Consider the following 22,479-nt stretch of genomic DNA (forward strand, 5'->3'; position numbering starts at 1 on the left):
CTCCTATCACATACAACATACAATACAATAGGGAATTTTTTTGTCTTTGGAGCTTTAATGTTTTCCATATAGTTTGCTTAAGTTTTCTTTAAAATCTTCTTTTCACTGCAAGACTCCCAGTCTGAATATTGGCGAGGCTGTGAGCCAGCTATCAGAGGAGATTACAGTCGTAGGAGACTACTTACTTCTCCATGTGACCTGCTACACTTAACGTGCTTCATGACCACTCGAGAGCCAGCACTAGTCGGCTCACGTTCCTCAGGGCACATCCTCTTGTGGTCCTGTCCATCCCTCTCCACCCAACCACCTGCTCCTGCCCCAATACCCTCACATCCCCTTCTCCAGCTTCTGGCTCCTCCATCTTTTCCTGTCCCTTTGTACCCCCCACATCCACTCCCTGCTTTCCTAATTCCCAGTCCTGAAAACTCATCCTCTCCGATGCCCTTCCCTCAGCACTAAGCCCACGTAACTTGCACTGAGACCAGCTGTTCTTTCCTGTGTGTTCATCGGGTACCAACAAGCTGAAGATTAATTAAGATTACGGGAGAGTCTTCCTTTGTTTGGTTTTGCTGCCAAAGGAGCCCCTGGAAAGCAGGAGGCACAGCTACAATAAGACACGTAGGAATTTTTCTGTAACATGAACAAAATTATGTTTGTACATGAAAAACATGTACAATTTCATCTTCAGATAGGTAGCCATCATTTTAAGTTAAACCCCTTGACAGAAGTTTTCCCAGCTGAGAAACAGCTGGCATGAAAATGTCAAATGAAACATTTTTAAATTATAAAAAGCAAAAATAAAGTCTTTCACTGATAAGTCAACATCAGGAATAATTGTTACTATAAGCACCAACAAAAACTAAATCTGTGTAGTTAAACTTTTATTGAGGTGTGAACCCAAACACGAGGACACCACTTGAATGAACAGATGAAAGACAAATTGTTGACAAGCAAGTCCCAACAGAATAATCTGCACTTAGTAAGAAACAGCAGTTTACTGGAGACACATCAGGAACAACAAAGCAAATGTTTTTCCAAAAAAGTAAATTGAAAATACTTTCCTCCTCCATCCCCTTATATTGACAACAGTCTGTATTTTCAGCTAAAGAAGAATACAATGGGAATATAATTGCTAGGCAAAAAGAATAGAACAAAAGGAGCAAGAATGGAAAGTGCGAGGATTAAATATGTCTTAAATTTCTGTTTTGGCAGACTGGCATCGAAGAGGAGGCAATACGGTTTTTCACTGTCTAGTACCAGCTCGGGCGAGGTTTTGAGGCAGCAGGGCAGGAGCGGCCCCACGGCCCCGCGCGTTCCTGTAGTGCTCCGGCATCCCCACGTTGTCAACCATCAGCAAAAACAAGAAGGCGGGAGCAAACCAAATACACGAGCCGTGCGTTAAACTTCTGGGTGTTTTTTCGACTGCTAGCATAGAAATGTTTAGGAGAAAAAAAAAAAAAAAGAGGATTGTTTCTTTATTTCTCCTCTTCTGAGTACAGAACGGTTCCGTGGCCGCAGGGCCAGCCCAGCCGGAAGGGCCACCCGCATCCCTGCATGGGGGAACCACCGTGGGGTGGGATCCACCAGCAGCCGCCGCCGGACGAGGACACGCTTGTGGCCTTTCTCCACTGCCGTTGATGCAACTGAGGCAGCGCGTGGCTGCAAACAGCATGCACAACCTCCTGGGTGGAAAAATCTGGAAAAACGTGGAAAAAATGGCAGGACTTTCTGGAAGGCCAGAGGGCGCGTTGTTTGGCTTTCCGAGACAAACCGATTAAACGCGCCTGCTCGCCAATGTACAGGTTCGCCAAACGCAGGGCAAACCCATGGCGCAAGGTGGCAAGCCGGCAGTGCCGCAGGCCGGGCTTCCCCTGCCGATGAGACCCTGCGGCCAGGCCAGGCCCGGCCCGCCGGCCGAGGTGCGCGCTCCCCGGCGCAGCTACCGCGAGGGTGCAGCGGGGATCGGGGTGAGGCGATGCTCCAGCCAGTGACTACCGGCGGGACCCCCCCGCCCTCAGCGCCGCGGGGCGGGGCAGCGGCAGCACCTGGCGGCGCGGGAGCCGCCCCCGCCCCGCGCAGGCGGTACCGGGCGAGGAGCCACCGCCGAGCGGCACCAGGCTGCCGTCGGCTGCCGTGCCCAGCCCCGCTCCTCCCCGTCCGCCGCGCGGTGTCAGGTGCCGCGGGGGGGGCAGTGCGCCTGTGCGGCGGCCGCAGGGCGCCGCGGAGCGGAGCCCCGGCGGCGGTAGCAGGACGCGGCGGTGACCACCGGCCGAGGAAGATGGCGGAGCCGGGGGCTGCGCGCAGCTACCCGCGGGCGACAGGTAGGGGATGAGCCTTGCAGCCCCGCCAGGTACTGGAGGACGGCGGCTCGCCCGCCCGCCTCCCTCGGCTGCCCCCGGCGCCGTCCCGAGCCGGACCAGGGCTGCCGGAGCCCCAAGGGGTGGCGGGCGAGGGTCGCTCCCTCGCCTGCCCGGCAGGTGCCGGCCGGCGCGGCGCTGAGGGGGCGGCGGGAGGGTCCGGCCGCCATTTCGGGCCGGGCCCGGGGCCGCCGTGGGGTGCGGAGGGGGGGCGGCCCCGGCTCCGCGGAGGGATGAGGCGGGTTATCCTCAGCGGGAGCCGCCGGTGTGCTGGCGCCGGGGGGAGCCGGCGGTTGGTGGCTCCTGCGGGGACGCAGAGCGGGTCTCGTCCGAGGCCCCCGGCGTGCCCCTTCCCCCGCCGCCTGGTGCCGCCTTTGTGGTGCGGGAGGTGTTTGCCATGAGGTGGCTTTTGTGCGGCGGGTCGGGCTAGCCCAGCAGCCGCGTGTGCCGCCGCGATTTCCCCGACCGGCGGCGGTGCTGCCGGGGAGGGCGGCAGCTTGGTTTTGCCCCAAAGTGGAAAGCGGGGAGGGAACGATTTATAAACCTCACTTTCAGCGGTGCCTGGGCCTGCCTGTGCTGGTTTGCCAACCCGGGCAGCAAACTGGTTGAGCTGGTATCGAGCGTGAACGCCTCACTTCGAGCCCTTTTATAGGCACAGATCCTATTAAGGTGCCTCCTTGTTGCTCAGTGAACATAATTTCCGAGGGGATGTGTGAGATGTGGTTGGAGGCTGCTGGGGCGTATGGGGTTGCATGCGGCACGGGATGGAGTCCCCCAGCACCAGGAGGTGTTAGGGCCAAGGCTGGTGGTCCTGACCTTGGCTTCGTGAGTAGGTGTCAGGGTGGGTCTGGCAGCTCTTTCTTCACATGACCTCTCCCTGGCTGGATGTATGAGATGAGTGGTGATTAAGGTGTTAGACAGCTGCTCATTATACTTTTACCTTAATTACCATTACCTTTGTGGCCTTTGCTTTGTGGATGGCAAACCATCTAAACCTGGGGCGTAAGAGGGAATTAATTTCTCTCTTGTCCTAAGCCACTGTAGTTTCTAAAAGTAGCTTTACAATTGCTTTGGGAGATAAGGAAGTGTTCTTATGCCAAATTTATGGAGTGGGAAGAATACAAGTCTTTGACTTCTGAGGTAATGCTGTGTGGGGAGCTGAGGAGGGAGCGAGGAACGCCTGTGTTTGCTGTTCCTTGCCCTTCTCCTGTGCCCAGCAGTCACAGCTCCTGTGGTAAGACGTTGTGGTTGGGCAGTCAAGTGCTTTTAGGTTTTGGGTCTCTGTTTTTTCATGTTTCACATGGAAGAGAAGGGAGAAAAACAATTAATGCTCAGAATTTATATTTGTAAATTTTTTTCACCTCCTCTCTAAAGCATAAGGAAATCTGACCAATATTCATTTACACTCTTCCCAGACATTTTTCTTCTTCTGTTTTTCTACTTTATAATCTCTAACTCCAGAGGCAAATGTTGCAAAAAAGCTACGCTCATTAGGTAGACCAGGACCTAATCTATTTTTCACCCTGTATGAGACTGAGAATCCACAGAAAAGGCAACACGTTGTGTAATTGAAGATGATATCAAGTGGACTGTGTGTTGTAGAGTATGGACAGGCATGGACAGATGTAATCACTTTGAGTCAAACATTGACATTTGAACACTAATGCCTATGCACAGCAGTATAGAGTCGTCTCAGCCAAATCTGTTATTTTATTTGAATTGGCTGCTGGAAGATAATATACAATGTGGTGTAAAAGATTGTATGCTTGTGGCATGTTTTACAGACAGCAGTGCGGATGGGATTTGGATCTGTTGCAGCAGAGAATGAGACTTTTTTGTGGGACCCAATTTACCATTTTGTAGCAAGCACAACAGCTATGAATGCAAATTGTTAACATGGATGCAGAATTGATACTTTTTTAATTCGAAGGTTTGTATGTACATCTTGGTCCTGGAGTCCTCATCTTTTTCATAGTGATAGGAGGAATCTTACCTCCGTGTCCCATAGTAAAATGCTCCTTCCCAGTGTGTTACCCCCAGAAGGAGTGCCCCTCCCAGTGATAGGCGGTGGCTGCAGATACCATGCCCCTTCCCAAACTTTGTAGTTCTCTGATGGCATCTGAGTTTTGATCTCTAGGGTCCTCCAATGCTGAGGGTATTGCTAGGATGGCAATGAAAGTGGAGCGCCAGATTTAGCATGTCCATCACTTCAGAGTCTCTGCCTAGATCAGGCTGTAACAAACAAGCCTGCAGTAAGGGAAGGTATTTCCATCTCTTGACTGCTAGGGAAGAGACTATTGTTCAATGGTTTATAATTCTGCAAAAAGGAGCAAAATTCTGTGGCACAAGCAAATAATATTTGCAGAGCTCAAGTGTTTCCCTTTGCCAAAAATCAAAGGCATGTGCCAAACGATAGGGATGCTACAGCCTGAGAAGACATTGCAGGAATCTTTTTGTCAGGGAGAGCGTTAGGTGACCAGGATGTAGGCGTTATTGCTGCTGCCATCTGTAGTAATGGTAATGAGTAAATAGCATTTGATGGACAAGCTGCTCAGTATTGAATCTCTTCCCTTTTGCTGCCTGGTGAAATTTGCTTAGTGTATGTTCTGAAAGACTGAAATACTGAACACTCTGGTTTTCAGAGTAAAATATATTTTTTTTTTCTTCTTATAGAAAAGTTGGTCAGCCCTAAAAGGACTTAAGAAAAATTGCATCTTGTGCCAACTTAGACTGTGTATGTATCACAAAAACAGTTTGTGTGAAAGGAATTCATGTGTGTATTTCTTTAAAAATACTGTGTGGGTTTTTCTTCTTGATAGCAGTGCTTTTCCAACTGTATACTCTCTTTTTTTTGTGTACTATATTATTTTCTCTCATATATGGACATTCAAGGTTGTTTATCCCCAAGGTTAATTCATCTGCTGCTTTTCATGTGATGTTGCCATTTGCAAGTATTGGGTTTAGTTCAGAGCAGTTTAATACACTACACACTCTAAAGTTTATTGGTTTATTATTAAAAATATTGTAACATCTGACAGACTTTGCCTCTGTCCTTTCAAAAAAAAAAAAAAGTCTGATCCCTTTCCAACTAAGCTTCATTAAATTGCAGTGAAGAAAAATATCTTGCCTTTGAATTTTAAGATTGCGGAAATAAAAGGAAGGCATGTTGCTTGAAATGTACATGTTAGTAAAGTAAAGCATCTGAAAACTTTAGTGTTTGTAAGACACTGTTGTACAGTGTCACATACCTCTGTGTGCTTTGGTGGCTGGCGTATCCATAGCAGTGGAAAGGCATCAGGGATGCTTTTTTCTTTGTTAGCTAATTATTTCTAGACATGCTAATTGAAGGAGTATGTACATATTTAATGTAAATTAAATGATATATCCTGCATGTTGTATGAAGATTTATGTAGTAAGGCTTTTTTTGTCTCATGAATAAATAAAATACCATTATAACTTTCTTAGTTATTGGTCTTTTAATGTGTGCAGAGCAAAGCCAGCAGGGGAAATGCTTTTAAAATCTATCTGTCATTCACTTACAAATGCATTTTAAGGCTAGAGAAAAGTATGAGCAAGGCTTTTCATTCTGTTTAATTCTGGACTGTTCAGGTGATTAAAAAAAGAAAAAAAAATTTCCTTCATGTGTGATTCTTCTCTGCCGGAAGGTCCTGGTGTTGGTATTGATGAGCAGCTTGTTTGGCTTTTCTCTGTTCTAGTTATCTTGACTGCTCCTCATGAAATCTGTTTTTTGTACCAACACTCTGACAGGGCATTGCAGTTTTCAGCCTGTCATTTACAACTGGCTCAAGCTGTTGAGTGGATCCTAGAGGCAGTTATTCTCAGTTTAAGTTCTATATCCACTTATGTGTTGTTTTGGTTTGGTTTTTAGTATTGTTTGTATAGAATTTTTATAAACAACTGGATCATATGAGTTGGGAAATACAGTTGATCAGGAAACTGATGCAAATTATAGGAATGCTAACTGCGTTGAGTAACAACCAACTCCAGTTGCTTCCCCCCTGTTTCCATCTTCCTTTTTATTTTGCTTTCACAGTTGTTCTCAGCCTGATAACTTTGGATTTTGTGAGGTCTGTGTATCTTCTAGGTCCTGTTTGATAGAGTTACCTTTCAGGTGATGCGTCTGTGTGTGACAGGTTATACTCAGCTCTGTGTGCTGTGGATTCGGGTCAGTAAGTACATTAAATACACTGGTGTTACACACCTACTGGCTGAGAGAAAAATCTGGATGATATTTTTAAATAATGGAAGGAGTAGTAATGCTGTAACTCAACCAAGGTTGTTACAGTAATCAAAAGCAAAGTTCTTTCAGTACTGCAACAGACTTATTTTTTTTTAACCTGCATAGTTTCTGACATTTAGATAATTTCCGAGTTATTTTGCTAATTGACTTGTGTTTGGTATTTCCATCACAACTTGATATGTTACCTGTGTATTTTCTATGGTTGGAAGTAGTGCATGTAAGAACATGGTGTGTGTTAGTTTTCCTGTTAAACTTGTGTTCAAGCAGTTCACCCAGTGAATTAGTGCTCCTTAAGTCATATAGTGGTCTATCTACCAAATTGACCAAAAAAGTGTCTTGAAATCTTGATCTTGGCTAATCACAGAGGTATTTTACAGCATAGTATTACCCTGGACTTTATTTAGATAGGATATTTAGAAATACCTTTCACTGTGTCTTATCTCCACAATGATGAACGATGATGATGATGTGAGGGTGTAAAGATAAGAGGTAAGTGGGTTTTACATAGTCGAAATCTGTCTAACCGTTAAAATAAAAAAATAAATTGAAAGAAACTGAAGATTATTGCTATGTTATTTTAAATACTGTAACACATCTACCAGACTTTCTGTCTGTTATTCAAATAATACACTTTTTTTTTTCTTCATTCATATAATGAAACTGCCAGGATCCTAAAACCTTGCCACCCATCACGCTCTATAGGTCTGAATGTTGTAAGGACCTTAGTAAAGTACTTCTTGTTGCAGTGAAATAATAATCAAAGTGTTTCATACCGAATTGGTTTTGAATTGTCTTGTGTGTCCTGTATGTACATACATAATGCACATATATTTCAGGCTTTCTGCAGATATAATGAGTTAATATATTAAAATGCCTGTTGGTTACATCTTAGTTTTCTTCTTCATTTTTTCCTGTAACTCTTAAATGAATTATCTGCAGTCGTTACACTTTTCCTTAACTATTTAATGTCTATCTCCTCTGCAATGTGAAGTCTTGTGAAGTATGTGCTTGTTTTCATTTACTGTATTATTTGCATATATCATTTTTGGTTACTGAATGCTAGATCAAACTGTGTGGAAATGTTTTGCCCTAAATTCTGGAACATCAGTTCCTCTCTTGCACTTGAATATCTGGAGGTTTTTGCTACTGCTTTCATGTGTTTGTGTCTGTTTTCCTTTGATCACGAGGAAGCTGATCATCCTTGCAGTATTAAGGTGCTGCAGACAAATGTCTGCTCTGCTAAGACTGATAAAGCATTTCTGTGATCTAAACTTCACTTACTTAGCAGGTAGGCTCCTCTTTGCTTTTTAGCCACTTTTCAGTGAGAATGTCCAAAGCAGCAATGGCTAGAAGTATTCCTGATGTTGTGCAGGGTTCGCACAGTTGCGTCGTGGTAGCTGTTTGCTTAGAAGTCATTTTGCTTTAAACTGTTTGTCAGTATGCCAAAGTTTGTTCTTTCACTGTGGTTTCATATTATTTTTCTTGGCATAAAGGTGCCAGTAGCAAATGTCTCTTATTAATGTTTTACTTTTGTTAAATTAATTCCTTTACAATATGGAAAGTGCAACTTTTTGTGTTCCAGTGTTATGTGTATGTGATTTTATCGATTGGGATAATTTGGAAAACATAGTGTTGAGCTGAATTTCTTGTAGTGATTTAACAGAAGAGATTATTTAGCTTTTTTTCCTGTTACAAGAGTAAATACACGTTTGGCACAGTCTTGGGCGTTCAAATCCTTTTTCTGGTGTGCAAAAAATCTGGAAATTCTCCTTTTTCTGTACTTTGAACAATTTATTTCTATACTCAAACTTTTGAAGTCAACCTCTTAACTAATAATTATATCTATTGTTCTGTAAAGTCATTCCTGTGTGCTTGTATTTGCCTTCCAAGAGGTCCGGTCCACTTAATATGTGTTAACTTGGTTTGGTATAATGAACGTTTTAGTGTGGGGTGCCTCTTGAGGTGATCCTTCATGCCAGAGCCAACTGGTTGTTGGCCCCACATGCACATTAATGCATCTACTTGCTCAAAAAGAGAAATGGATTTTATGCCCTGTAGCCTTAACAGCATCATGGATCCAACATTAAACAAACATTTTAAAAGAGAGTGTATAAAGCTTCATAAATCTGCCTCCCTTTGTTGAATAATTTCTTTTTAAGTATTCCTTTTTCCTAGCAGTGATTTTAATGAGTAAAATGAGGCTCTAAAATTTGTGACTTCTACCTAGAGATTTTGATAGGATGGAAAAGGATGTGTTGGATAAACTGATACATGGTAACATGTATTTTTGTGGATGCTACTGTAAAAGCATCTCAAAAAATCTTCAGGAAAATACTAGCAACACTAGTATATCTGATTGTTTTGTCTGTTTTAATGCCAGATGCTGGAGGAGGTATTGTGGTTTTGTTTCAATTAAGTAAGATCTGGAAGTATGCCTTGCTTGGTTCAATCCATATGAATTATCAAATTACTTGTCTCATGCCAAGCAGAAGCTAGCAGAACTCTTCTTTATTTCAGCTAAACATTCATGCAAATATTTCTAGTTTGTAATTAATTTTGGTTGTAGGTGTGGTGGAATACTGAAATTCTTAATGTGGCTTTCATCAGAAAAGAAAGACACATTTTCCTAAGGCAGTGTGGCATGCCTGGGTTTGTTAACTTCAGCAAGAGTGCTGAAGGGGTCTTCCCATGCCAGGCCAGGGAGAGCACCGCTGCTTTTTCACCTAAGTGGTAAATCAGTGATAGTTTGAAGAATAGTCCAGTCTGAATAAACTAGCCTTGATTATTTAGTTAGAATAAACTTCAAATATGTAGTTATACTGCAAGTAAAATAAACCTCATTTTGAAAAAACTCCAGTCATACAAAGCTAATTTCTAATTTCCCTTCCCTCAGGAAGGTGATATCAACTAATGATCTGGTTCAGCTGGACAGACAGATACTTGCTGTGGTGAGGTGGGAGGAGGTGCTTGTGATGGGATAGCCTGATAGTGTGCTGCTTGTCAGCTGAAGAGAAACTTTTGCCATTGGCATTGGATCTGCTTTGGGAAGTGCTTTCCTTCTCCCGTCACTGGCGACTCACCTGCCCTCACCAGTTGCTTTCATTCCCTCATTTGTGTTGAATGTGGCATCCATGTGTGTGTACAGACCCACTTTACGTCAGGGGTAAGAGACCTCAGGGAGAGGACTGGAAACATGCTGTTGGGCCTCTTAAAATGCTGATAAAAAGCGAGCCAGTTATGGATGGGCTGGTTCTCCTTTCCCTGAATTAAAAGGAAGGGGATCTAAGGGCTTTACTTTTATCCTTAGTTTCTTGACTTTTACTGTGCTTCAGCCACAGGGCATCTTTTCCCCATACGCTTAATGGTCTATTAATAGATGTAAGTATTTTCATTATGTTTCCTGGGTTTAGTACCACTAAGTGCTGTGGTTATAAGTAAACATGGCAATTTTCAACAGTCATAGGAAGTGGTTTACTGGTGCAGTGAACTAAATGGGTGACCTTCCTTTGGCATAAATGGGTTTTTGATGAGGTTCTGGATGAGGATGCTGGATTGCAGGGTTGTGGTCCAGGATGGCTCTTTGAGGCTGGGTTATGGCACTGAATGAAAATGTTTGAGTAATACATAGGGGAGAGATTGTTTAGAGTAGTATTTAGTAGTTTTAGTATTCTGCAGAAAGGTTGGATTTTTGTGGCATTGTCAAGTTATGGAACTGAAAGAATATTTGAAACAACTGCACAGATGAAGGCATTTACAGATAATGGGAAGAGTTTGTTTTTCATAATATTTTTTTATAATCTAAGGGTAGTTTTGCATATTCCCCTCTTGCAGTATGTTTTCCCTGTTTTGGGTTGTGTGGGGTTTTTTTTTCCGCTCTGACGTTTGGTGATCTCTGTTCTTAAACCATAATCACTGCCTATATCCAGTATTCCTTTAAGTCTGCCAAAGGGTATCTTAAAAAGAATAGGTAGCCTGTCTTTGAATCTTAATGTATTTAATCTGTGATGAAGTTGCCCAAATGATGTGTGAATGGAACTGAAAGTCATGTTACACAGTACAAGCACACCCACTTTCAAATCCAATTTTTGTCATGACTAGTCTGTTTGTAGTGCTGAAGACAAACTGAAGACTGTAGAGGAAATCTTCCTGCAACCAAGGTTCCTTGTGATGAACGCTCCCTAAAGCACAGTGACAAGCTCACAGGCCATGTAGTAACTCAAAAGGTGTTTAAAATAGCACAGAAGACCGCTGAATTCTCTGTTGATCTATGCAATACATAGATCTTCTGCTACCTACTTGCTGATAATAGTGCACCTGTCACTAACATCCTACTAAGTTACCTCCTGAATTTTTATAAGATAGCTTTTTTTTTTTTCTCTCTGATGGTATTTTCTTCCTTCTCCATTCTAATTTACTTACCCCCGCCAACAAGGTCATAAGGATGGCCGCTTCAGTCAGAGCAACAGTATCTCCTTCGCTGCCCTGTCTTCCCTGGTGGCTAGAAGAAGGCATTGAGGGGGTAGGGTGTAACATCACAGCAAACATACAGCATGCTTCCTAGTGTCCCACAAATTACAATTCCACAAGCTAGAGATGTATCCAGAAGACTTGGATACATCTTCCATCAGAGAGATATATACACACACACACGTATTCCCATGCTCTAGCCTCTCCTCATTCCAGCTTCATAATTGCACTCAATGCAGTTACTCATTCTTGTGTTCCAGCAGAGCTCGCCCCACTCCATCCAGCCGTGGGAGTGGAGGGAGAGAAAAGTGTGAGGCCAAGGAGGTGGCTGGGCCCATCAGATGGGCTCTGTCAGGAATCAACCTCTCACCAGCCCACTTGTCTTCTGCAGTGGGAGCCCTTAACTTAAAGTAGCTCTTAAATTTTTCTTGTGGCAACTGCAGGGAAGGCAAGGAGACCGGTAAGAGGAAAAAGGTGGAAACGAAAAGAAAATGCATTCCATGCTATTTAACCCCTGCTTCAGGCATTACTGTTCAGAAGTGAAGAATCACCATATCAAATTGCTCTTCAAAAATCAAAGGTAACAAAAAAACCCCAATAGGCTGAGGAATGTTTTCCTAGTCTTCATAGCAGCTGTTGGTTAACACATGTTGCAGCATGATATATTTCCTTAAGTTATAGACTCAGAGAAGTAGAGGGGCAGAAGTCCTCAAGATGGTTTTCTAATGGCTATTTTTGCACTGAAATGAATCCAGGTGTTTCCTGGTGATGCACACATCTTGAGAAACTCTGGTCAAAACTCCTATGATGTAAGGTAGTGCTTGGAAGATGTAATTTTTGTATTCTCACCTTCAGTTCCAATGGCTGAGAACTCCTGGAGCCAATTCTGAGAAGCAGCATTTCAGGCTTGTACAGTCCTTCATAAAATTGGACAGCTGAAAAGTCCCAAGAAGAAAACTGTTAAAGGAATATAGAATAACTGTTCAGCAGCTAAAAGCGAGCTTTAACTTCAACCCTCCCTTTTTGTTTCCAGCTATATAATCTAGTCCATTACTTCATGCCTTGCCAGAATAAATTAAATGTGTTCTTAAGTCTCATTCAGTAAAAAGGTGGTTTCGGCATTGTCAAGCAGATGCTAAGTACTCTTTTTAGGGAACAGTGAAATAAATATATTTATTAGTAGGCAGAGCTTGAGTGACAACCATTGAGTATACAGTTTGGGGGTCTTTGGGAATTGAATTTGATGTAGTTTATATGAACTTGTAAGTGCTGATGGTGTCAAGTTTGTAGAGAGAAAACTTCTTTCAGTGTGCATCAGCTACCATTGCTTTAATAAGGTGGTGCAGGATTTGGCTCCTGGTTCTGGATTTACCCAAGCATGTTATACTGAAGTAATCTGGCCCTGAGTCTTCAAATGTTTCATCAAGCACAAGAATCTCTTCATCTTCTGGTGGTAGCTGAGTTTCTCCTTTTGGTTTAGAAATGTTCAGTGCATCAGTAAAAAGGTACTAAAAGCAAAGACAAAAATACTTCTCTCTTATGGTTAGATAGTCCTCTTGCTTATAGACAGAAAAATTACCAAAATTTTCCTTGCTTGTTTGGGAGAACTTAATTTCAAATGCCATTTGTGTTCTCATGTAAAATGTTTGGATGATGAATTTTCTACTGGTATTTTTTTTCTTGGTAGCATTAATCTCTCTGTGAGGTAGAAAAGGTGGGTATAGTTGGCTGTTTGTGATGATATACCTGTAATTTTCTTTGTCCCATTGCCTGCTATCCCAGGTGAATCCATTCTTCTTGCTGCTGTCAATTCAGGCATAGAGGAAGGCCATCCTTCTTGTGTTTGTGTTGACCTGCTCTTCCTTGTTCCAAGCTTTCCTCTTACATGCACAGGAAGGGATGCGACTTTTGCTGCAACTCTTACTCCTCCTCTTCCCTTCCAAAATATTTACTGGCTTCTGTTACTTAAGCCAACTCAACCTACTCATCCATCTCCTCTTTTTACTTGCTGTGGGTAGGCAGGTTTTTCAAGCCCTGACTATCTTTTGATTTGTATCTATGTGTGAAACAAATTTCTGGAAGGGTGCAGGGTTCCTGTGCAAGTGCCAACTTTCAGCCTGGGTGTGTGGTGATACAGCGTTCCACATTCAGCGGAACTACTTTCTGTTGCCACTGTCAACACACTTCTCCTGTACAGGTGTGTCCTGAACTTTGATCTGACCACAAGTAGTCTGTATCTAATCAGTCCTCGCAAGGAGCTCCACAGTGAACTGCCTTCTGCTAAGAATGCTATGTCTGATGAACGTATAAACTTTCCAGTGAGGCAAGGTTTGTGGACAGATAACCTCTTTTTATTAGACCAACCAATTATAGTCCAAACAAGCAAGCTTTCTTACCCATCGATCTGGAGAAGGAGTAACAGCATCTTGGTTCATGGCACATGGAAGTGGAGAGGAGAAAAGAACAGGAGAAGTGAATGCAGGAGCCTTGAGGTTCCCTCGGTAGCAGCAAGTTCCTGCTTTTACAGAGGCATGCGATGTTGTGACCCAAGCTTTTATCTTTGGGGCACAGCACCTGTGATCTTTTGCTTTGCTACAGGGGTGCTGCAGTATGGCAGCTGCTGCTCAGGGTGGTTCTGTTCAACTCTGTGCAGGTTCTAGATAAGCACTAGTCAAGAGGGAGGGAATAAAAGTTCAGATATATAATTTACTTTGAAAAGTATTCCAGTATGGTTCCTGGATTTGCAGTGTGAATGTTGCTGTTACGTTTCAAGAAGTATTGACTAGATAAAGTTAGGACAAATCTCTTGAGAGTGTGGAATAAGCAACTGCTGCTGTTCTAATATTACCATTGATGGGTTTTGGGGGTTTTGTGCTTATGTCCCAAACTACTGCAGTTATTGTTTGCTCTCCCTAATGTAGCAACCCCAATTAGTAGATTTATTAACCAAAGTTGTAATGGTGGAATTCCAGATTAGCAAAGGAAAGTAAAACTGGTGTAAAAAAAAAAAAACAAACCCCAAACCAAAAAAACAGCCCTCTTTGACATGTCTCTCTTGTCAGTATGTTTTGGTCCCAGATGTATACTTCCCTGATTTTTAAAAGAAACTAAACCAAGAGAGAATCACTGATGTGTAGCAATTTTATATGCAGTTTCCAGATTTCTTATTGTAAATGCTGTAGCTAGCATATTTTTGAATGCACTCTCTCACAGTAATTGCTAAATATTTATCAATTTCTAAATCCAGTAAGTACACTTAAGTAGGCAAGGCTCTTGTTTTGTATACTGCAGTTGATTTATTACCTAGGTTTTTTTACCTGTTTGCACTCCATAGAGAATGAAGAGATAAATGACACTACTGGTTAGCTTCCATGAAAAACATGATACAGTCTCCACTTTCCTTGCTTTGAGAGCTTCCTTTGTCAAGGAAAAATGTTAGCTGCAAGCTTGCTGGCTTTCTGAAAGAAGTAGAAATGTCAGCCATAACGCTGTTAGCAAGTGTTGTATTTTTCATTCTGAATGTGGTGGGATTTATGGCACCAGACTGTGGGCACATCTGGAGCCAAACTGCAGTAGGCAAGCATGTTTCTGTGGCTGTTTTTGCATGGGCTTTGCACATGGGGACTCAGCTGGTGTAGGCATCTACCATTTTTTTAGTGGAAAGAAATTTAACAATGTTGAGTGTATTGTATCGCTAAAGCAGTAGCAGCTTTGCTGTTTTTCTGTAAGATTTTTATGGAGTATTTTAGGGTTAGGAGAGAATAGAAGAGACCCTGCTGCCACCTACAGCATCACCAAATATCAGATCTATTCCTAGCATATACCTGCAGTCCTTCACTGTTTCAGGATTTAAGTTACTAAGTTAGGGATATGCAGTAGTTATCTGAAAAAACCCACCGCTTCTCTTAGCTGAGCTGTCCTTCTCATTGGGAGCCATAACTGGAACCCACTGTCAGAGCCTTACATGCCCGAGGGCAAATTTTTTCAGCACATTTGAAAGGAAGGGAATATATATACAATTGCTTAGTTTCAGATTTAAGAGCTTTCAAAATCATTATAAAACTATTGTTGATACTTAGCCTTGTTTTATTTCTCCTAATGAAAAGTTCAGGGCAGTGTAAATAAAGGGAGGGGTGTAGGAATTAAGATCCTGTTTTGTGTGTTGTGTAAAATATCGTTTAAAGTTTTTGCCTTTGAAAATAGTATATATTTTCATCTCCTACACAGATTGCCTGCTAAGTATAGAGAAGAAGCAGCTCTTTTAACATTTTACTTGTAGCATGAGAGCATGTTCTTTTTAAAATGGTTGGCAGAACAGCAAATTGCAGACAGGAGGAGTGAGGGTTTTTTGTGTACAGCACAGACACGTGTAGGAGATGGAAAGTTAATCCAAGCGAATATGGTAAGCTATTGAAAAAGGTGGAGATTTCCCTTACTAGTTTCATCTCTCATCTTTTAAAACAGAGGTAGCTGGAAGGTCTGTAGTAGTGTCGTTTGACAGGGTGAGAGTAATAGGGGAGGAGAGGTTTGAAAAAGCATTTTAAACTGTGTCCTCATATGTATGTGTGGAGGCCTGGGGTAGACTACAGAGAGGTGTATGTTGGCACAGATAGTGCAAATGGTCCACGTTATTTTAGGAAGAGTTGGAAGTGATGGGTATGAAACTAGATTTTTTTTTTTTTTTGAGAAGTTCTAGAAGGAACATAAAGCTGAAGGTGATTGCCTCCCTCAGGGTCCTGATTGCTTAGGGAAGGTGATAAGGGAAGAAACTTTCACCACGACAAAGGCACATCGTGGGCTTTATGTCAGGGAGGTGGGGAGGTGGGGCGTCTAAGGTTCAGAGCTGGGATACTGAGCATCCACATGTCTTGCGGATGGGCATTATGTTGGGGAGATGGTATAAACAGCTGTGAGGCAGCGTTGGGTTAACCTCAACTTGTTGCAGTCATGGAGAGCTTTCAGTTTCAAAAACTTTCTCTGTATTTGAACTATTTAATGCAAAGTATTAGTGGTGTTCTTTTTTGTCTGTGTTAACACTACTCTACTGGAAGTCTTAAATGATGGTCAACATGAACGACCATTGAGGTAGAGTGCACAATATTGACAGCTTTGATGTCAGTAGTAAGGAAGGAATCCGTTCACTCTTCATTGTTCTGTAGCAGCTATTAGATTCTTCTGAAAACAGACAAATACAATCTCTGCTTCAGATATACATGGGCAAGTTCTGGCAAATTATTCAGTGATTTTTTCTGTGCAGCTGCGTGTTCTCTGAAGAACAGTGTCAGTGAGGGGAAAATGAGAGGAAGCTCACACTGATGTTTTGTTGGGCGGGAACAAAAATGGGAATACTTATTTACATGTGGCATGTTCTTTTGTGTAGCTGATGCTACCAAGACATGTACCAAGTTATGTATATATTAACATTAATGAGTAGTTGGTATTGTTTTTCTTAAGCCTTCTCATGATGCATTGATTATTTTTTTTCCTCCCAGCTTGAGTACTTACTGTAAAAAAATCATTATGAGTTGAAGTCACTAACTTGTGACATTTCCACTTAGCTTACTTAGTAAGGTTTGAGTTTTGCAAGGGAGTTACATTTGCTAACCAGTGACCATGACTTGATCTCCTAGAAGGATACAGAGCTTTTCAAATAGCTTGAATATTTTTTTTAAAGGGGGGGGAGGGAGGGAGGGATGGGAGAAGACACTGGAAAGCAGGTGGGAGTTTTGTTTTGATTTTAGAGATACTGACTTAGAAGTGAGAATAAAGATTATCATTTTAGTGTCAAAGCTCTGAAAAATTATGAAGGAATAAACAAGCAGTGAATCTGTTAACATTTTGTAGTGCACTATCTAGCATGCTTCTTGCAACAAGATTAAGAATATATATGTGTGTGTAATTACTTTAAGATAGTGTGATACCATGGGTGAAGCATGGAACTATAACTTGAATTTCTCAAATTTTAATCTCACCTCTGTGCCATTTCTGCGTATATCCCCTCTCCTTTCCTCAACTGTTGCAAAAACAGCTTTTGCTGTTGGTATTAACATTTTTAAATGTTTTTGGAAAGCTTATACAATGTGTTGACTTAGACAGGTATAGGTTGTTCATTTGGAGAGATTAATACAATTTTGTCTTGCCTCAGACATTTGGTTTCCTTGTGGTCAGGAGGATTGAATTATTTTATGAATAGCTATAGTTTGCATGGGAAAAATCTTGAGGAAGCTATTTTTGAGCAATACCTCTTAATTTACTTATGTCAAGTGTAAAATGAAGGCTGCAAAGATGATGGTGAGAAGAGGGCATTCCTCTTCCCTGTTTTTAACATCCATGAGTCACAAAAGACCTGGTGTAAAATCCACTCTCGACTACAGTTTTAGGAAGTTGGGTTGTTTTGTTGGGTTTTTTGGTTTTTTGTTTTTGTTTTAATGGATCTTGCCTCTTTCTCTTTAGTTTAATATGAAGACAGTGTGCAGGGGTCTATGTAGAGAAAATCGTCCTAGAAGCACCTAGGTGCGAACGTACTTTGGTGAATCGTGCACAATGTGGGAATACTCTTCCTCTGAAGTTGCTTTTTTTTTTCTCCAGCTGTTTCTGCAATTTGTAATGAGTTATCATCAAAAGGTGTCACTACTACTATTTCTTTCACAGAAGGGGATTTTGCATTCCAGACACTTCACTAAAATTGAGCAAAACCATGCTTAATAATGACATACATTAGTTAAAGAATAAACAGTGTCCATATATATTCATATTCTGTGAAGAAATGTCATTATATTAGAGAGCAACTCATCGATTTTTCCCTCATGGTCCTGTTACATATTTATCTATAAATGCAGAAACATAAGGCTTTTGCATATTGATTTCTATCTTTAGTCAGATCTCTGCTTTTATGAAAGAATTTCTTTTAAAAGGAGCATCCTATTCCTGTTAGATGATCCTGGGAAAAAAATCAATGAAGTTGTATACTGGAACAACCACTAGAAGTCTTGACTTAAAGATCTTTCATCCTGCATCTAAACAGAAATAAAAATGCAATTCTGTAAGGTTGTGTCTTTATTCTTACTGTTTGTTATTTTTCATCCTCTGGTAACAGATTTAACTTTTGCAGTTTTTGTACATAGATATACATACAAAAATTCTTTGGAAGGGTCCTATATTTACTTGTGCTTTCCATAAATTTTTTTTACACGTAGTCACAGGAAGAAAGTAGCATGCATCCCTTTGGTTCAGTGGGATTTATTGTCATGATGGGAAAAAGGCTAATGGGATTAAGATTAAATAAAGGTCGAGCATTTTATGTTAGCATTACTACACTGCTCTTGTTTCCTAGTGACCTTTTTCCAGCATTGCTTTTGCTGTGCTTTTATTAAACTATGAAAACTCTGAGCTCTCCTTGGCTTTCTTATCTCTGAAGTTAACAGAGCGCGAGTGCTGTCTATTTCATGCTGCTCTGAGCATTTCAGCTTCAGCAAGTGCCGAACCTGAAAGTATGTATTGGAAAGCTGGTACTATTACTATGTTAATTTGCTGAAAATAGACTTTTTCCTGGGAAATGGTACCCACTAATGAGCATTTACACATGTTTGTCACAGGCGAAGAAAATGTCGTCAAGTGCAGATTTGACAGTGTTATATCAAGAACTCAGTTCTCTTCATCTATTTTAGGCACTCTGCTTCTTAAATGTTTCAGCTTTGATGAAATAGGTTTCGAGGCTATGTTTTATCTCTTTAGCAGTCCAAGGGGATAATTATGAAATTAAAGTGCCTAATATTTTAGTTCCTTTGCTAAGATGATTTAGCTGGTGTGTTTTCTGTTCTTCTCAAGGCCTTGCTATTCTGTCCTCTTTCCCTCAAGGTCTGTTTCTCTGACAGTGAAGGAGTGCTGCCTTCGTTCAGGAACCCAAAGGCTGATGATGCAGGATATAGTTATATGTAATGGAACTGAAAAATAGAGCTTTAGATAGTCTAATCTGTTAGAAACCCTGATTTCAGTGTGGTGTTTTAGAAGCCTTTGATCCTTAGCTGGAAATTCATCATTAAATGTCCCTTCCCTGAAGGGATCTGTGTTCTGCTGCCTAATGTTCTTCCTTTGTCATCAATAAAAATGTAGAGTTTTGAGATGATTTTTTTCCAAAAAATGTTTAAATAAAAACTGCCTGCATTGCTATTACATCTGCAATGTCACTTTTCAGCTGTTAGTAAGCAGGCAAATGAAGACAGGTGGCATTTTGAAAATACCTGGAGAAAATCCTCCCGTTCCCTGTGTGCACCTTAATGCCTCCCTGGCAGGAGAGTGCACAAATTGCATTACTGTGCACAATTAGGTGCTCTGCAGGAATTCGTCTGACATCTGTCTGCACTGGTTGTCTTGGGCTCCCTTTAAGTATGAGTGGAATAGGCACTTCTAAATTCCTCCCTCAGGAGGAGGTGACGGGTCTCAGAAGTACCTCCCAGCTCTCCAGAAAGTGAGAGAGGGGGAAGCCAAGAGCTACTAGCTCAGAGGTGGGGTCTCTTTACTTGCACAGCTGAAATTAGGATGAATCTTGCCCTCCCTGATACACTGGAGATGCTGTAGCTGTCCTAACAGAGGGGTGCTCTGTATCTGAGAAAACAATTTGTGAGCCACCATCCACTCTTTGTGAGATGCTGACAGCTGTAGCAGTCGCTGTAATCCTTGCTGGTCAGGCTTTCAGCCGTGCTCGAGAGGCACAGGAGGACTGGTTACAGCCTCTTCTCTACACTGGGTTGAACCTGCTGCCAGTGTGCCTGTGGGCAGGAAGCCAGCTGCTGTTTACAAGTCAGGTTTATCATGCATATTGCAAAGGTTAAGTGCCAGTCTGCTCTGACATTTTGCCTATCTGCAGGAGTGTGTTGCTACTGGCTAGCAATTCAGGGAGCCTCTGCTCAGCCATGGCCGGTCTTGGAAACCTTTCACTAACTCGCAAAGATGAAGCCAATGAGATTTTTCCAGTGGCAGCAGTTTGCGTTAGGCTGCTGTCTTCTTCAGCGTGCTGATGGCTTTCCCTGGTCTGTGACTTGAGGTGCCACATCAAGGGAAGGGAAGGCTGCTCGTGATATGTGTGACTTGTATGATGGGCAGCATGCAGCCAGGAGGCTGTTGGTTTGGCACCACTGAGTTGATTGCTGGTAATCATTCAAATAACTTATCGTTTCATTTAAATCACTTCTTCATTTAAGAAGGCAGGCAAATTTCATAGGACGGTCTTCACAGATGTATTGATGTGTCCTGAAAAAATTTACAGCATGCAGTTGCTGCTTTGGCTCTGAAATAGAAGCTTGTTTTAATCATAAATAGTATTACTGCTCCATATACTGTACGTCACTACAACCTTTGACCACTGTGGTTACAACACATGCTACTTAAGCAAATAGATAAAATGCGGTGGTTTAGCTTTTGGCAGTGTAGTAATTGTAAATGTGGGATGGACATTATCATGAGTGTTGCCCATCCCTGGTTTAGAAAGGTCTATGTAAGATAAACATGTATACATAGATTCTTGTTAAGTCTGTCACTCAGCAAAGTATTGGGACTAAGTTTGTAGGGAAAAAAAATCTAAAAATCATCAAGCTTCAGGCTTTTAATTTGAATTTTGTTTTGATTGTACAACTTGGTGCTCCATGTAGGGTATTTTTGTTGCTAAATTGCAGGTAGTCATTAGAAGTTTGGAGAAAAGAATATGTTGCTGGATTAGTAGATAATACAGGTATTTTTAATGAAGATTAAAACTTAACCTACTACATTAATTCTACTTACTGGACTTGGATATTGGGTGCACATTTCCATTGCTTATTATGTGTTTACTGGTGAATGTAAGCTTATTTTCCAGTTATGTGGTCCTCTAGTTATTCTTAGGAGTTTGTGGAGTCCCTGCTTTGGAGATGAAGCCATTACTGAAAAAGTAGAGAGCAGATTTGTCCTTTTGAAAAAGAAGCAAGATGGAGGACACTGGGTAGGGTCCCAGATAGGAAGGAGCAGTGGATGAAGGCTTTCAGATACCTAATTATTTTTTTTTGTAATTGACATCAGGTCTGTGAAACCAGAGCCCTTCAGTGCTGTGCAGGAAGCTCTCTGCCTTTAAGCATTCTCCAGCTGTACAGACCCTGCTTTGGCTTCTGTCAGGAATAAACCATTCTTGACTCTCGTAAGACAAGAGATTTCTGCTTTGGGAAGCCTTTGCATAAGGACAGCAGTGCAGATAGTGGTTTAGATCTCATTGCACCCCTTCTCCTGCATCCTGCTTTTGTGAGGAGCTGTAGAGTTTGCCTTACTGACACTCCAAACCTCTGCTTGGATAAATGAAACCTCTTTTTCTGCATTGTTTGCCAAATACAGGTAGTATTTAATCTTTGACCAATTTTTCTGCTGTGGCTGCCTATGTAATTTTTAATGCCTTATTACAGTTATAATCACTGTGGGACAGAGACTACCTTTTATTTCCTACTTCTGATGCACAGTGCAACTCTGATCCCAATATTACAGACTTTGTGCAGGTTTTTTCTACAATAGCAAAGAATATACTTTTTTTTCCTTTGAGAGGAGAAAAAAATCTATCAAAATAGTATTTTCTTCGAACCCTTAAAACGTGATTAAACAGCAAAGTAAAGGAGGATATTGGACATAAAAGGACAAGGGGGAAATATATCCAAATAAGAACATGTAAGAGAGCATAATCTCTGGAAAGTTAAATGTTAAATAATAACATTACAAGGCAAATATTTTTGAGGAGCAAACTGGTAAAGGCATAAAAAGGACCGAACGCCCTAGCCCTTCACACAGACCCTGCCAGACTTTGTGGCAGGTTGCTAAATGCTCCACGTGTGAAAGGAACAGTCAAGAAACATAAGGCTGTATCACTGAAGCTTAATTATTTGCATCAGTATTTTGCGTGGAGGAGCTTAAGGGATGTTTCTTGTCCAAGTCTTTCTTACAATGGAATATAGTTTAATCTATTGCTTAGACTATATTTGATGCCAGAGGAAATCAGCTTCAATACAAACGCTTACAAGATCTAGAGAACTGAAGAGTGACAAATCAAAGTTTTTATACATAAAACTGAGTAGGCGCAATATGATACACTGGAAAAAGCCTACGTGCCTTTTGTGAGGAAAGGTATCTTGTAAACCAATTGGACTTCTCGCAAGAGATCAGCAAATATGCAAGGTGGAGTGATCCAGAAGGGGTATGCTTAGATTTTCTAAAAGGTATATATGTAGGAACCTTCATCAAAGACCCTAAACATCTTGAAAGCTCTTTACTATCTGGTGAATTCATAATTGATGTGGAAAAATGTGTGAATAGTGAGATGGGGTTTTCTGTTGAAAAAGTGTTAAGAATAGTCATGTAAAATATAATCACTTACTAAAGTTTATT

The 22,479-nt window shown here is 41.5% G+C and overlaps 1 protein-coding gene across 4 annotated transcripts in view; it reads left to right on the top strand.

Annotated features, from left to right (window-relative positions):
* Positions 1–2,067: 2,067 nt before the first annotated feature.
* Positions 2,068–22,479, top strand: part of MAP7D2 (MAP7 domain containing 2) — an 86,862-nt gene continuing 66,450 nt past the window's right edge. For 2 of the 4 annotated variants that reach the window (XM_054811223.1, XM_054811242.1), the window contains exon 1: positions 2,080–2,321. In XM_054811223.1, the coding sequence (XP_054667198.1) occupies positions 2,279–2,321 (43 nt within the window). In that variant the 5' untranslated portion in view covers positions 2,080–2,278. Of the gene's footprint in view, positions 2,322–22,479 lie in introns of all 4 variants that reach the window. The other 2 variants (XM_054811236.1, XM_054811230.1) reach the window with 2 other exon arrangements.

The sequence above is a fragment of the Grus americana genome, chromosome 1 (genome assembly GCF_028858705.1).
Source record: "Grus americana isolate bGruAme1 chromosome 1, bGruAme1.mat, whole genome shotgun sequence".
Taxonomy (NCBI): Eukaryota; Metazoa; Chordata; class Aves; order Gruiformes; family Gruidae; genus Grus; species Grus americana.